At 40.1% G+C, this 16,441-nt stretch overlaps 1 protein-coding gene across 2 annotated transcripts; it reads left to right on the top strand.

The window, feature by feature from the left end:
- The first annotated feature begins 1,596 nt into the window (after positions 1-1,596).
- On the top strand, positions 1,597-12,808 carry ARGLU1 (arginine and glutamate rich 1). 2 transcript variants are annotated; one of them, XM_026121637.2, is made up of 4 exons: positions 1,601-2,228; positions 6,788-7,013; positions 9,368-9,451; positions 10,813-12,808. In XM_026121637.2, exons 1-4 carry the CDS (start codon positions 1,873-1,875, stop codon positions 10,975-10,977), a joined length of 831 nt encoding a protein of 276 aa, XP_025977422.1. In that variant the 5' UTR covers positions 1,601-1,872; the 3' UTR covers positions 10,978-12,808. The 2 variants fall into 2 exon arrangements, with proteins under 2 accessions (XP_064360256.1, XP_025977422.1); XM_064504186.1 differs by lacking the exon at positions 10,813-12,808 and having other exon boundaries at positions 1,597-2,228; positions 8,883-9,432.
- Positions 12,809-16,441: the final 3,633 nt, after the last annotated feature.

Here is a 16,441-nt window from a genome sequence, read left to right on the forward strand (position 1 = left end):
CTTCATGGTTAGAAATGAACAAATGCCACAAGGGGCTGTGACTCTGGAATGCCTTCCATGCTGTTTCAGTGTCCATTACTCTGCAGCTACTTGCTAAGTGCCCTATCAGGAAAAAAAACACTTCAATTTTATTTATTTTCTCTACTAATTAGAGTAACCCCAAATTCCAAGATATGAAACTCCTCGATCTAAAAAAAAAAAAAAAAAAAAAAAAAGACAAAAAATTAAGTCAGTCAGATGAAAGAATTAGATGAAAAGACTTAATTGAGACCATTTTTGTCAACTAACCAAATGTTTTGTAAAATATGCCTATTAAAATTACTAGAAATCTAGACCTATTGAAAGAAGCCAAAATTGTGAAAGATACCTCAGCAGCTAACTTCTACTGAAATTAAAGATGAGGCTTGCTTAGCCTTTAGCTCTCACCCATTCATGTGAAATCAAGGATAACATCAGTTGAAAGCTTTATTACAGTAGACGAGACTAACAGCTACATAGCAGAACTGAGATAAAAAAAAGTCTCATACACAGATGGCTAACTGAATCACAGAATCATGCTCTCTGCCTAACCTGAAGCTCCTAAATGGTTTTGTCTAAAGTATTAAATATATCTGCTGTTATCAAAGGGAAGGACAACAACATATCTAGGTGAAGTCACTGTACATACAAGTTTTTTTTTTTTAAGCCATCATTGTGCCATGTTACAGATTAGCTAGAACAAAACAGATCCCAGTGACTTTGAGGTTCAACAGAACACTAAAAAAAACCCACATTTTCAAACTTTTTTTTATTTTTAACTGTTTTCACAACTTCCTTAGTGGGCAGTAGGAGACTCCCTCTACCTCCTTTTGAGACTTCTCAAAATGTTGAAATCGTTAAAAAGAAAAAAAATCACTTGAAAAAAACTTCACTTAACAAAATAATAAAAAGCATGCAACTCTTCAGCTGTGGAGCACCTCGCCCCGGGACGCCGCGGTTGTTAGTGCAGGTCCAGGCTCCCCAGGCCGTTCACAGAAGAGAAACCCGCCGAGGCACGGAGCTCACACGGGCGCCACGGCAGCTGCTGCAATCCCTCTGCCAGGGCTGGGGAAACCCTCCTCGAAAGCACCGTACGGACCCGCCCTGCTCTTATTCCGTCCGTGGCCGCTACCCGAGACAGCCTCTCGGGCTGGGGGGGGGGGCGCCGGGCGCCCGAAGCGCCCGCTCTCCGCCCTAAACCGCCCCGCAGCCCGAAGTGGAGTCTGCAGAAGCCGCCGCAGCAGCAGCAGCCGCCGCACCGCAGCGCCATTTCGCACGCGGGCCCGCTGCGCCCTCCCTGCAGGACCCCATTGAGCAGGCGCGGCTGCGGGGGACGCCCGCGAGCGCGACAGGCTCCCGGCGGCCAGCCTGCCCGAGGCAGCCCAACTGCCGCCTGCCACCGCGGTGACCCTAAACAACCTCCCCCAACGGCCACCCGAGACGGCGGCAACGGCCGCGCGCATGCGCGAGAGCAGGCACCGCCTGACGCCATTTCCTCCCCTAGCGCCGCCTGCCATTTGGCGGCGAACTTCCCCGAGTGCCTTCGGGCCCCTCTGGTGGGGCGCCGGGGGCGGGGCGGAGGAGCGCCAACGGCCCGAGCGCCGCGCGGCGCATTGTGGGGCGGAGGAGGAGAGTCACCGCTCTGCTAGGGCCGCCATCTTGTCTAGGTCCGGGCTTGCTGCAGCTTTCGGGGCCTGCTCCTCCTCACCGATCAGCGCGGTGGGAAGCGGCGGGGAGAGGGGCCCGGCGGGGCGGTGCTGATGCGCGCGGAGCCTCCTCACTCCTCTCTAGGGTGCCGCTAGTGGAGGGGGCGGAGGGGGGGGCGGTCGCCGGTGCGGCCTCTACTCTGCCGGTATGGGTCGGTCCCGCAGCCGGAGCTCGTCCCGCTCCAAGCACACCAAGAGCTCCAAGCACAACAAGAAGAACCGGAGCCGCTCGCGGTCCCGCTCCCGGGAGAAGGAGCGGGCGCGGAAGCGCTCCAAGTCGCGGGAGAGCAAGCGGAACCGGCGGCGCGAGTCCCGGTCGCGGTCCCGCTCCAACACGGCCCCCTCCTCCCGCCGCGAGCGGGAGCGCGAGCGCGAGCGCGCCTCCTCCCCGCCCGACCGCATCGACATTTTCGGGCGCACGGTGAGCAAGCGCAGCAGCCTGGACGAGAAGCAGAAGCGGGAGGAGGAGGAGAAGAAAGCCGAGTTCGAGCGGCAGCGGAAAATGTGAGTGCCCGGCCTGGGCGCCGGCTTGCTGGGGGAGGCGAAGGGGAAGGCCCCCGGCGGGGGAGGGGAAGGCGCAGCTCGTTGACCCGCTGCCTTCGCCTCTGTGCCTTCTCCCTCCAAAACAGAGCCGTTTGCGATTGCGGAAAAGGGCTTAGGCCCTTGTTGAGGCCTAGCTTCTGCCTGTCTTCCCGCCATCCTTTCTTTTCCTAAAGTGTCTCTCCCTCAAGTCCGTTAGAAGCCTCCCACCCGGCATGAAAGCCTAGCGGCAGGTCGCCTCGCTGTCACCTGGCTGAGCTCTCTCCCTATCTCTCGCTGTCCCTCTGCGATGTTCTTAAACTTCTTTCTGTGGCTGAGGCCTCCGCTCTCCGGAGGCTTTGTGCAGCACTGCCCCACTTTCTGCCCCTCCCCCCTTTTTTTGCGTGGAGCTTATATTGCGTCGAGCTTGTAGCGTTGCCTATCTTGTCGGTTTTAAGGAGTGGAGTACAACGATTATGTTAAACTGCGATTTCTTTCTTTTTTTTTTCTCCCTCACCAAATGGGACAGTAAGATCTGGGGATTTGTTTTGCTTAGAAATGTTTTCATTGTCTGGTTTCTGCTGTGGGGAGTGTAGTTCTTCATAAATTCTACAGAGATAGATAAATTTTATTCTAATAAACATGTCATGGGATTTCAATTGTCCAGTAGCTCTGCTAAGTTGTGAAAGAGAAGCTTTCTATAGGACAGGTAACAGAACAGTTGTAACAGTTGTGATAGTGATTCTTGTTATTGAATGTTATCATTCATTGGAGCAGTGAATTTAGGGATAAAATAGTGAATCCAGAAGTAGCATTTACCTGTTTGCACGTGCGAAGCTAGCTAATTTGGTCAGTTCTTCAGTGGAGAATTTTGCTTGAGTTTTATTCCAACTGTACTGTTCTAATGCAGTAATTCATATTATTTATCGTTCAGAAGATCAGAGCACTGGAAGTTGCCACTTTCAGTTCTGTTTAACTGTTGAGAATTTCCATTGTTAACTTCAGAATTTGTCAGTGATGTCCTCAAAAATTTGCAGAGTAGCACAAACACATGTGAAAAAGCTTTTTGAGTCATTGGTCTTGATTGCATGGTTTACAGTTTTTTCTAGTATTTAAATTTGTAAAAATATTACATGCATCACCAGAACGACGAAAGAATTGGAATATACTTGAACTGCTCACTGTGTTTTTGAATCGTTATCTTAGTATTCTTCTAGAGTCTCTTTAGTTCATATGTATTTCTTTCACCTTAAAATCAATTTCAGGAATATTTCAAGAGAGAAAATGTTACATAGATCACAAAATAGATTTGTGTTAAGTTATATAATTGAAATATTATATGTTATTAGTCTTGGTTAAAAGTTTATGGTTGGTCTCTGTCCAGTGTTTAAAAGCAGATGATGTGCTCAAGTGCCTGTGGCAAACGAAATGTTCACAATCTTTAAGTAAGGTATTTAAAATATTTGATCACTGATGCTGTGGAGTGCTCCCACTGTAACTGGCCCGATCTGTAGTTCATTAAGTGATGTTTGACGCAACAGCGTGTATTTCAAATCTATTTTCTGCAGTAAGTTTTCTATATAAATTTATATAGTTTTGAAATTGTAAAACACACATGAAGTTTGTATGGGCAAAATAAGACTTCTGAGGAGGAACAGTACGTGAAAATATCAGGCTTGGAACTGCAGTGTTTTTAAAATACACCTCAAATTTCAAAAAGAACAAGCAATAAATCTTAATAAAGCAGAAGACTATGATAAGTGATCTATAAATTGTATTAATATATACTAATGTTAATGAAAAAAAGAGGCAACTTTCTTGCTGACTGAATTAACTAGTTCATACAATGAAAGAGAATTTCTTCATCTGTCTTTCATCTTAGTACTTAGCACAACTTCTGCATTTTGCTGGGTTACTAATTTTCTGTAAGGACCTTGCAAGCACGCTAACTTTTTTTTGTCAGAAACCTGCTGAACTGTATGCAGTCTTTTCTACAGATTTTATAGAAGTAGTCTTTAAGAAGTAAAAGAGCATACTAAAAATATTTTGACATTAATGACTTCTCTGTTTCTCTGGAGTCATTGCTCAATAGATAAGCATAAATTTACGTCTGTATATAAAATATCATAAGCATATGTGATAGAAAATGAATAGCTGCTATCAACTGCAGAATAAATCTTTGAGTTTCTGAAGAAAAACAGTATATAAACAGACATAAATATCAAACTCATTTATTGGAATTTATTGAATTTATTAGTTTTATTCAATTTATCTATGGGCATTAGGTAGTTATTTATAAATGAATTTTGAGAATAAATTTTGGCTTGATTCCATTTCACTTCTTTCTTTTTCCAGTGTTCCAAGAAACATACTCAAAAGTTATTTATAATAGCATCAATGCCTGTGAATGTAGAAAGATATATTTGCTTAGTTTAATTGAATTTAAATAGAATTTTTGGAGGCGAGAAGAATGAAACTTGTGCAAGCACAGTGCTTAATTTGAGTACATCATCAGTTGCTGAAGATATTTGAAAACTTACTTCACACGAGTGACATATTTTAGCTATGTTCTATTTTTAATCAATTTGTTAATTTTATTCTAGATTCCCCTAATGTTAAAAATACAGCTAACATAGTGGAATAAAATACTCAAATATAAGCTTTCTGAAAAATTTCTATAGCACAGCCTCTGGTGTATGCGAAGCTGTATCACTAAAGGACTGTGAAAGTACATGCTACTGAATAGCTCTAAGAGTGAAGAAAACTCTTTAAAAATAAAAGGGTATTTGAGTATACAGAAACAGAAGGGTGTAAAGGGTGTTTAAAAATTCTAAACTCTTGACCCCCTCTTCCATCTTCCCTCCAAAAGGGACCACAAGTAGTAGTGGCTTGGTGAAGACACAATAAGAAGATGAGATTGATGCATTTTTCTGGATAGTGGCAGATTTTTTTTTTTGTCCTCCTCGAAAAAAAAATCACCTAAAGATATTTTGTGTTGCTTTAGAAAAAGGTAACGCTGGCCTCGTGTGTCACTGGAAGGTTTGCCATCTTCCGAGGAATGAAAAAATAAATGCCTTCTGCTGGGGCTTAATGTCTAAAATCCATTTACTGAATTAAATGGAATATGCATTTGCTTCAGAATAGTTTTGAAAAGAAGATACGTGAGTCAGGGGATTTTGGAAGCCTTTCACTTTGGTATTTCGCATGTGCTATAGATCAGTAATCCATGCTTTAGTGTCCCGCAAACATACATGTTTATAAATTGCACACAGGGAAATCTAAAATTTATTAAATGCTGTAACTTTTTAAAGTTATTTTTATGTCTGTCAACCTAAGTAAGAGAAAAGGCAAATGTTATGAACATAACCGGAAATAACATCAGATAAGTGTTATTGTAAATTGTTGGGTTTTGGTGCTTACAGGCCAGAAGATATGGCTATAAGATTGTTCCATACTTCATGGAATATTTAAAAAAGAAAGTTCAGTTTCAAGGTTAAAACAAAACAACCTTCTCCCTCAAAGCCTATGATAATACAAAATAAATAATACTGTATAAAAAGATAGCTACACAGTATTTGCTTTCTATTAAAAAAAAAAAGAAGAAGAAGAAGAAGAAGAAGAAAAAGAAAGAAAAAGAAAAGAAAAACGTAGTTAGTGAATATTTAATTGCCATATCACACTGGTGTTATGAGACCCGGAAGAGTTTCTTTCTTCATTTGATAGTAAACCTGGATATTGACCTTTTTATATATCCTTTTAACTGAAAGTTTAAACAGTGATCAGCCTAAGTGATAGTGCTGCCTTTAAACAAAAAGAAGGAAGAGAAGACATTTGAAAAAAAAACTTGTTAAATTGTTAAATATGCAGCACAGTAAATGTTGCAAGGATTTATTTAGTGCTTGGAATTGGTATGTTTTGTTTTGGTTAATTATGGTAGACACAGAGTGCCACAGTAAAGTTAAGGAGAGCTGAAATATTTGAAATTGGACAGGTAAATTATTGGACAACTAGATTACAGAAACAACACCTGTAATTCTTATTAAAAATATTAACATTACAAATGTCATTGTTTCTGCCTTTTATTTTAGTTATTAGTTTGGTGCCTTTGAGATGGATGTTTTAAAGACAGGATTTTAATGCTGCATGTAACATAAAGTTGAGCGTGTTTAAATTCCTGAAGCAGGAAGGGTGCCAAAAGTTGTTTCTTTTTTTTTCTAACTTTTTTTTATTCTAAGAATTACCTTTCCCATACCAAGAATAGTATGATACATTGTCTTGTTAAGTTTGATGTCTTGAGAGATGGAGAGATACTAAATATCGTGTGGTCTTAATGGCATCTCTGTAGAAGAAACATTGTTTTGCCTTACATTTAAGGAAAGTGTATTCAGACAACCACTCTTTAAATACAGGATCTGTGTGTGCAAGGAGTAAGGCTCTTAAATGTTGATTCTGTAGTGTGGTTGGTGCTATGTATTTGCAAGAGTTCATTTAGATGCAATTGTTTTTTATTGATGAAAAAGGTAATCTTCGTTTGCCTTTTCCAGTCGCCAACAAGAAATTGAAGAGAAACTCATAGAGGAAGAAACTGCTCGAAGAGTAGAAGAGCTTGTGGCTAAACGCGTAGAAGAAGAATTGGAGAAACGGAAGGATGAGATTGAGCGAGAGGTTCTCCGCAGGGTGGAGGAGGCTAAGCGCATCATGGAAAAACAGTTGCTCGAAGAACTCGAGCGACAGCGACAAGCTGAACTTGCAGCACAAAAAGCCAGAGAGGTAACGCTCGGTCGTTTGGAAAGTAGAGACAGTCCATGGCAAAACTTTCAGTGTCGGTTTGTGCCTCCTGTTCGGTTCAGAAAGAGATGGAATACAGCAAATCTAATTCCCTTCTCATATAAACTTGCATTGCTGCGAAACTTAATTTCTAGCCTATTCTGAGGAGCTCACTGATACTTAAACAGTTACTCTCCTAAAACCTGAACAAGGATACTTGATTTTTAATGGAACTGACCTACATATTTCAGAATTGTTTGAAACTTTTGCCATGGCTGCAGGATTTATCAACGGTCCTTTCTTTTTTGGGGAAGGGTATTAAAAATCTGTAATTATGTATCCTTCATTTGTTTCATTTTGCTTACCTAGACTGTAAGAGGCTTTTGCCTTCAGTCAGGCAAAGAGCAGGGTCCAGCACTGAGCTGCAGTACCTGTCTTTAACAAATAGGTCTCTTATTCTGCATTTAAATTAAACATTCTCCTTGAGCATACATTGGACTAATTCTGGGACTTCGAGCATAAGCCCATCCACGTCTTCACCAAGGATCTATGTCCAAATCATTATATCCATTTTTAATAACTACTAACAACTCCTTTTTTTTCCCTAGAAGTTATAAAAGAGCAGGTTGCCCTTGTCTGAAGTCAAGCTGAACATGTGACTTGGGTTTTTTGGTTGTTGTTTTTTTGTTTTTTTTTAAATCAGCAGCTGGAGCAGAAGCTGAAAATGTCTTTCTGTGAGACAGTAATTTGCTACTAAAGGCTTTGCCTGCCTGCCTGCACCACTCATTCCAGGATCCAGAATTTTCAAGACAAACTTGAAGCCTTAAAGGAAATTTGTCCTAAGTAGTCACAAGTATCAAACACCTTTTTCAGTTTGCACCCCCTCCACAATTTAGTTTAAATTAATATTTTGATTGGCTTACCAAAGGAAAGTCATTAGTAATGAAGCTTTCTGCTTCTTACTAAATGTGACTTGTCTGTTATGTCGTATCTTTAAAATAAAACATAATTAAAGGGAAAAAAAAGACAGAACACTGAGTTATAGCAGATACTAAGAATATTAAATTCTGCTTGTTTTGTAAATCCAGACCTTAACTTTAAAGGAACTGATGTTGAATTTAGATATATGTATTCAGCAGATGCTTCATATATGGAGGTTTTAATTTGATCAGATCACATTTTTTAAGAAGAGATTTTTGCTGTAGCCAATTCGATGGGGACAAGTCCCATCAATTCTTTACAATGCAGAATAAACTTCCATACCTGGAGTGAAGTGTGCTAGCCAGTAGCTGGTTACTAGTCATAGTAAGAAGTTTTCTCTTCACATGCTTGCTTTGTTCATATTAACTTTTTTTTTCTTATACAGACACAAACCTCTGGCTATCTTTAAATCTTCCAAATATTAAAATAATTTGGATATATATCATGTGAACTGAAACACCTCAAAAACTTTCACGCAGTCTTCATATTTATGGGTTGCATAGAGTTCCATAAAATTCACCAAGAAAACAACAATTGCAAGGCTTTATTTCCTGACCATGCCTTCCCTGGACTCCTGAATTCCAAGTTCAGACTGCAAATGACAGTTCAAGCTGTCTTAAAATTGTCAAAATATTGAATGTTAAGTCCATTCTCCCCATGAAAGAAGCCCATAGCTCCATGAAGTATGGATTACCATTTGTATTTTTCACTAACAGTAAATGTATTTTTCTTATTAATTGTTTGCCTTAGGAATGATTTACATATTTTTGTTCCTTCTTATCATAAACATCTGCATTCCTCAGCTCAGCCTTCCTTGTATGTTGTTTCTTTATAAATGGTTGAGCTGCTGATGCAGGTATTGCCAAGCTAACAGTACAAATCATTTTAAAGAGGAAGCTGGCGCGTATGGCAGCCGAGGAGCACACTCTGCAGGACACTGGACAAGACAGTAAATATTCAACTTTTAATGCTGATTAAAGGAGTATAGGTAAAGAATACGTAGGTATACTTAATTGGTGAGACAAACTATTCACTTTATTTATATTTTATATATTTCTTTTTAATTTGGTAAATACTATCCAGTTTTTGTAGTTGTCCTTGTTGATTTGTGTGATATTAAAATTCTAGTAATAAATTGTCAGGATTCTATGATTAGGGAGGGTTTAGTTGGTTGCTGTTTGGACTGGGCGGGATGATTTAAATTTAGTTCTAGAGACCAGACTTAGTGGCTGCACAATTTATCTTTGTGAGACAAAATAGGTGGCTCTAAAGCTGCCACTTTAAGTCAGTTCACAAAAGAATTCTGAGAAAGATTAGTGAACACGCAGAAATTAATATTTTACTTTACTAACATCTTGCCCTGTCCTCCCCTTTAGGAAGAAGAGCGTGCAAAGCGTGAGGAACTAGAGCGAATACTAGAAGAGAATAATCGAAAAATTGCAGAAGCACAAGCTAAACTGGTATGTGAACATGTAGTTAACAGTTTTCTAGGGGAATACAGGTCCTTCTGCCTGATTTGCGATACAATTAAAGCACACAAGATTTTAACCTGTCTGTTGCTGGTTACATCCATAAACATTGTTCTCCTTTTCTTGAGAGTATGATAGGCCAGATCTTTAGCAGTAACGGTTGTCTGAAACTAGTTCTGGTGCAGTTAGAGAAAGATTGCTACCTTTAGGATTTAAAAATACACATCAACCGTATTTCACAGGAAAACTTGAAATATGCTTGCAAATACATGTTCAATTTCTAGAACATGAATGACTAAGTAATTCTATCTTGTTGCGTAGGACAAGTACAGGCTGGATTGAGACCAGTATAATGTTATACAAGTGCTGAAAGGGACTTTGAGCCCATAAGCTTACTACTTCTAAATTATGAAAGTCCAACCTGTGTTGGTCTTCAAACCAATTTAAGCAGGTGCCTGCCTCATGAGCATATTTAGTATGATTTAGCTGATTCTAATCAATTTATGATGAGCCAAACTAAGCTTCTTTTAAATCCTGCTTGAACAGTTTCAGTCACTCACATAATTACAACTTTCTCAGGTGAACAAGATCTTTTTTAAAACTGTCTGCTTAAACTGCCATCTGCTTTAGATCTCACCCTGAGGTGGTGTTGCTGCTTTATCCTTTTCACAACCTCATATGGAAGAAACAAAACAAATAGAAAATTAAAGTGCTAACCAATTTAATGAACAAAATCAGCAACTTCAGAAGAACTTCTGTTTAGGAAATATTTGTGATTTTTCCTTCTTGCAAGCAGGTCCATAAGTAGCTTTATACATGAATTGTTTCACTTAACTCACTGCATGCATAATATGATATCGGTGTAAGGACTGACTTGCTGGAAATTAAGTGACAACTGATTTGAATTAGGAGGGTCTTTTGGACTTGGATATTGGAGGGTGAGTTATGTTTGAGAGAGCGTTGCTGCATGTTATTGTACCTTCATCTTAAACAAGGCAGCCGTCAGAGAATTTTTTCTATTTATGCATTGACTTCCTAAATTAAAATATTTCAAGGTGTTGTTTAAAAAGCAATGTTGAAAAACCTTATATGTAAGCATTCAGTATTTTGATATGCATCTGTTAGTGTAGAAGTCTGTAAGTTGAGGTTTTAGTGTTTCTTTTAAACTCAAATTCATGTAACTTTTACTTGCTATAAATAGTTCCTTTGAAACGAACTATGGTGTGTAGCTAGGGTAGAACTACTTGCATAAATATGCAGGATTGGACCTGTTTGGGAGTTGATACAAAACTGTAAATTGTTTTTATGACTGCAAAATATGTTGGCCTAAATTCTACTATTTTCATACATAGGCTGAAGAACAATTGAAAATTGTTGAAGAACAAAGAAAGATTCATGAGGAGAGGATGAAACTAGAACAAGAGAGACAACGTCAGCAAAAGGAAGAGCAAAAAATTATCCTGGGCAAAGGAAAGTCTAGGCCAAAACTGTCCTTCTCGCTAAAGAGCCAGGATTAAATTGCAACTCTGAACTCTTAAAAGAAAAAAGAAACAGGAAAAAAAAAACTTTGTATGGTAGCTTCATGTTGAAGTGTTTTTTTTTTCTCTCTCAATTTTTTTTGTCTTTTTTTGAAAGTCTGGAAAGTTAGCTTGTTCTAATAGGGGCTGTGCTCTGCAATTCTTAATTTTTTTTTAACTTCCATTAAGCTAAATCCTTATCAGATCATTGTTGCCTTTTAGAGAGTAATCTGTTCTCATCCATTTTGTTTCTGTATTAGTGGTCTGAAACAGATCAGGTCACTTTATGAATTGTGGATGATCTGATAAGGCTTTACTTACCTACACATCAGAGTTTGACTCTGATAATTGACAGAACTTTATACTGGGTATTGCTGACTTTTAATTAAATTTTTTTTTTAAAGTCAGTACATACATTGGTAAATTGCCATGGTATTACTGGACCTCTGTGGTTTGTTGTTAAATCAGTGTCCTATGATACTGTCCCATTGTTGCGCTTGATGTTCCTGATACAGGTAAGGAAATAGTTTGTCATTTCTGCTATGAATACATAGAGAGAGTTCAGTATTGTCTCTGTTAGATTTGTTTTTATTATATCGACAGCATTCAACCAGCGTTCCCCATTGTGTAAATAAACAAATTTGCTGAATAAAGTGAAAGTCTTAAATTCATATGTTTAAGTAAATTTTTTTAGTACACTTCTATAAACAGCTATAAGAATGACAATGCACATTATTAAATTCAAGACTATAGTGGTATTTTTTTAAGTTTGCTTTAAACTATTGTGGCTGCTCCTACTTATAATGCGAAGTTACACACAGTTAAAAGTCCCTGCAGTTGTGAATGTTTTTGATGGCTGTTGCTTTTTTCATGAATGTCGGGTTTTATTCTGACAGAGACTTATTTCAGCTGTAGTATCATGTTCAAACAGCTGTTTGGCTTACTGCACCCAGACCAATACTTCGATATCTACTCCCCTTCAGTTTACTTCATAATATAGTATGTTGTATAAGTTAAGGTCTTTACCATATAATGAATTGATAGATCCAAAAGGATTAAAAAATGGAAGTTTTTCCCCGAAGGACTGGACCGGCTTGCACACTTGAACTCAAAATCAGAAAGTGAGATTCTGTTTAAATATATTGTTTTAGCCAGAAAGCAACTGTTATTCATATACGAAATCTTGAATGTTATCCATTTATATATACAGGTTTTATTTTGAAAAATGAAACTACAGATTAAAAACTATATATATTAAAAAAATCCCCTTTTTGTATATAACTCTTCTACCAAAACCTGGATTTACTATAGCTTGTCCAGTTCTAAAACTTGTCTTTTCTCCTGTCGGTGTGCAACATCTGTGGTAAACATAAAATGAAAGATATCAGTAGTTGCCTGAGTATTTGAATGTTTGCTGGACAAAGTTGGAAATAATTTCTGATACTCCCAACAGCTGTGTTTCTGTAGATTTGGCAAATTAAATGTGGGAGCAAGCTGAATGTATCACTGAAAGCAGTATTCAACGTGCTTTGTATGAAACTTGGGATTGGGGGCAGGTTGATATGTATTGCTTTGTCCAGTATGTCAAGATAAATGTGAAGACAGCAAAATAGCTACACTATTACTGTACTTAAATTTGTCTTTATATATTGTATTACAAAAGAAGGTTACTTAATGCATAAAAACAAAAGCTGAATCCAAATCATGTACATGACCTGTTGGCAGGAGCAGGCTGTATTTAAAGCTCAACTGATACCTGTATTTCTAAAATGGAAAACATCCCCTGTTCCCTTATGAGAAACAAGCTATTAAAAGTCAATACTGAAACAGACCTATGCATTTTTGTTTACTCTCCTCTTCTAAAGGCAAGAAGCTAAGTTCTCCTAAATGCAACTCTGTTATTAGGCATTTCGCTCTTCGACATTAATTTGCTGTTAAATAATAGCATTTGTTCTCTATGTTTAAGTTTCTGACTGACTTAGGCTTACAGTTAGAGGGGTTTTATTTCCTTCTAATCACACTTTTAGGACTATCGTGTGGACAAAATGTCAAATCAGAATTAGATAACCCCTTTTGACATCTCACACTTTCCTACTTGTGTTATCTCGTCCCCACTCTCAAAAAAAGGTTATGTATTTTATTCTTTGTTGGGGCAAAAATTTGGTTGGTGGAACCACCATGTGTTTACTGTCTTTGCCAGGTAGAGTTTTATAGGCTTTGTATGGGGTGGACTTCACATTTGAATTGTTCTGGATTTTCTTGTATTTTTAAAATTAATGTACAATTTCAGGCATACTATTGATTTCTAGGGTAGACAAAATTGGGGGTAGGGTAAGAATTGACATGTGATGATGAGAACGTGAAGTGTTTCATCTTTCCATAATACATCACATTGGACAGGTATCAAGTGTGTTAGAATGTAGAATGTCATTTAGGTAGTGATTAAACAGTATTAGCATGTGTGTCAGTCTACAGGGGGGTATTAACTTATATGGAGAACTTGCTGAAATTTCTTCTATGAATGTTGGGTGGATATTTTTCTTATAGCTTGAATTTGCAACTTCAATTTTGGATAGACAAGTTTGGTTTTTTTTTTTTTTTTTCTGGTTTTGACAGGGGTACCATGTCATAGGGAGGGAAGTAAGCATTATTGTTGTCACCTGCCTTGAGCAGTATTCAGTTTCCTTACTTGATAACAAAGGGGAATCTTGCCCTCCCCTACCCCTGTTCATAAATGTCCTGGAGAGTTAATATAATACCAAACAGCACATTTATCTGGCAGATGCAAGAAAGAGTGGAAGACATTACAGGCAGTATTCTAGCAGTATGCAGTATTTCATAACGGAAAGAAGTTACTTTGGAGGTTTGTTAAATCACCCTTTGAACTTACCTTGTTCATTATCATCATTATTTTTCAAGTACAAGTGGAAAGCTGACTGCTGTGAAATGGATTGGAGAGCTGGTGCCCTTGCAACTTGGCAAAGCAGAGACAGCTTGGTGAGATGATTAAGCTGCCAAGCAACTGCCTTCCTAATCATGGAAAGATTCCTGTCAGTATATCTTACTGAAGTATCAATACGTTGTCCACTCCTGTCTTATACTGAAAAAAAGTGTTTATCTTCATTGTCTCCCTTTTTCCCTGAGGTTTGTGCCAACTCATACACCTCACCCATTCTATTGTCCTTGCTGAGTTCAGGATAGTACCCCTCTTTCTGACATTGTTGGTGTGCCCTCTTAAAATTGTCAGGGTGTTTTTGTGCTGTTCTTGGTTTACACCCTAAATACAGAGAGGCTTGCTGCTCTTACTGTTGTTTATGATGATGTGTGTATCTCGTTAAGCGTTTTCAGAGTATTTGGAGTTGTGTTGTTGCTTTGGTAGAAGGAATGGTTAGCTCTCTTGGGTCTCAACTCAGTGAGAGTTCAGATGAAATTCGAATAAATGAATTCAGTTTGCACTGCATAGGTGCTCACTTCAGAAAGAGAACGTGAGGTCGTGGGTGTGCTTTAGGTACATTCCACGAAAGCAGTGGGAAGTATCTGGCTGGGTTCAGTTTTAGATCAGGGGTCTAGTCTAACTGGAGCTGAATCAAGACTTTCACACAGCTGTATGTAACGTTTTTGTGCTGGTACGACCAAACACGCTCTTCAGCATTATCCTTCTGTCCCTGCCTCAATATCGTGTGCCATGGTAATAAGTAACTAACTTTGCTGATAGCCAGCAGAGGAGTGCTGAGCCTCTGTTGACATTTCTATACTCAACCTAATGCTTCCTATCACCCTTTCTGGATTGACATGTATAACCAAAGGTTATGCTGGCTCAGTGGTCAGCTCTGTACAAGAAGACTGAAAGCCTTATAAAAGGCCGATCTTATAGCACAGCTTTGTTTCCTGGTTTTATTCTCCCGGGTGCCCATCTCACCCTGCAGACTACCAAAAAAAAAAAAAAGGAATTCTTGTTTTCACTGGGTGATACTGAGAATTGATATAAAACTAAGTCAAAGAAAGTGTACATCTTACTATGCTTTCAGTCCTTACTTATTTTGCAGATATTTTTATAAGGCTGCTTGAATTCTGTGACTATATTTAGGATGAGCCTAGTTCAATTTCCTAAAAAGCTATGGTTAACCAAAATTGCTGTTATAAAACAGAAGCATGGAGAAGACAAATTAGCATATATATAGTGCATATATGTGTGTATATATATTTCTCTACCATAAATATGGAAAATACATTGTTGCAGTGTGAATGGTATCATTTTAGGAGCTGTTTCAAGTATCTGGCACACTAGGCCTTTTGTATAAACAATAAATGATCCGTTTAAATCAGTGTCTACTGACTGATCATTTGTCTTTATTAAATTTGGCAGTAATTGTATCTATTGAGTTGTACCTTTTCTATTTCCAAACTGGCAATTTTTCAAGCAATGACGAATGAAGGTGGGCTTTTCCACTTAACAGAAATGTTCACGTCCCATGTATTCTCCTTATTCCCAATGCTTAGACTGATGTTTAGAAGAGACTTACAGATTGTGGGCCCAATCCTGATCACATTCAGATAAGTAGACCTTTTCTCCCATGTTTATTAGGATCAGAGACAAAATTTACGTAGTTATTACATGCATCATTGTCAAAAAGAAGCCAGATCGAATTATTCAGAGATAAACCTGATTTTTTTTGCTGTGCGGCTGGCAGAGGTAAAGAAATAAAGGTCTAAGAAGTGCAAACTGCAGGGTCCTGTTTTTTCCCTGAAGTTAAGCACACCCGAGAGCTCTCACCTGCTTGCTGGCACCGCTCTCCATCCATCCATCCGTCCGTCCATCCGTCCCTTCTCGCCGTGGACAACTGCTGCCGGCGGCAGTCTTGGTGCAGGGGGAGCCTCAGCAGCGACAGGAGGATTTCCTCCCCCCGGGAAGCCGCGCTCTCCGCGAAACCCGGCGTGCGCCGCACATCGCTCCGTCCGCTGAGTCCTTCCCGTTAAACAACCCTCGGCGAAGCCGCCGCTGCGGCCGGAGCTATGTTGCTAACTTCTCAATTTTTGTGTTTTGCTTTGGCTTGTTTTACACCCCTCCCCAGCCCCAAACCGCACGCATGTTTTTTCCTTGTCAGAGGCGGTTTCTGCCGCCCCTCGGAAGCGAGCCAGGAAAGTTGGAGGCCGATGCGGCGGGGGCATGAGCGCACCCGGCCCGCGGCCGCTCCGCGGCTGCTCCGCGGCTGCCGAGGGGCTCTGCGCCGCCGCGGCCCCGCTGAGCGCCGCCCGCGCCCGCCGCCCCGTCCCGCAGCCGCCCGCGCCAGCCCCGGCGCCTGGCCCGGCCCCACTCGGACCGCGGATGCGCCCCCAGCGCAGAGAGGGGCTCCGCCGCGGCCCCCCGCTCCCCGTGCGCCCCGGGCATTGCCCCCGAGAAATGCCCCCTCCGAGAGGGTGACGGGCGGCACCCCAGCGCCGGAGCGACCGGGCGCGCGTTTCT

The sequence above is a fragment of the Dromaius novaehollandiae genome, chromosome 1 (genome assembly GCF_036370855.1).
Source record: "Dromaius novaehollandiae isolate bDroNov1 chromosome 1, bDroNov1.hap1, whole genome shotgun sequence".
Lineage (NCBI taxonomy): Eukaryota > Metazoa > Chordata > Aves > Casuariiformes > Dromaiidae > Dromaius > Dromaius novaehollandiae.

Coding starts and splice junctions, on each gene's coding strand:
- ARGLU1 (XM_026121637.2), top strand. CDS start 1,873: ATGGGTCGGTCCCGCAGCCGGAGCTCGTCCCGCTCCAAGCACACCAAG. Junction 7,014..9,367: donor CAGCACAAAAAGCCAGAGAG/GTAACGCTCGGT, acceptor CCTCCCCTTTAG/GAAGAAGAGCGTGCAAAGCG. Junction 9,452..10,812: donor CAGAAGCACAAGCTAAACTG/GTATGTGAACAT, acceptor TTTCATACATAG/GCTGAAGAACAATTGAAAAT.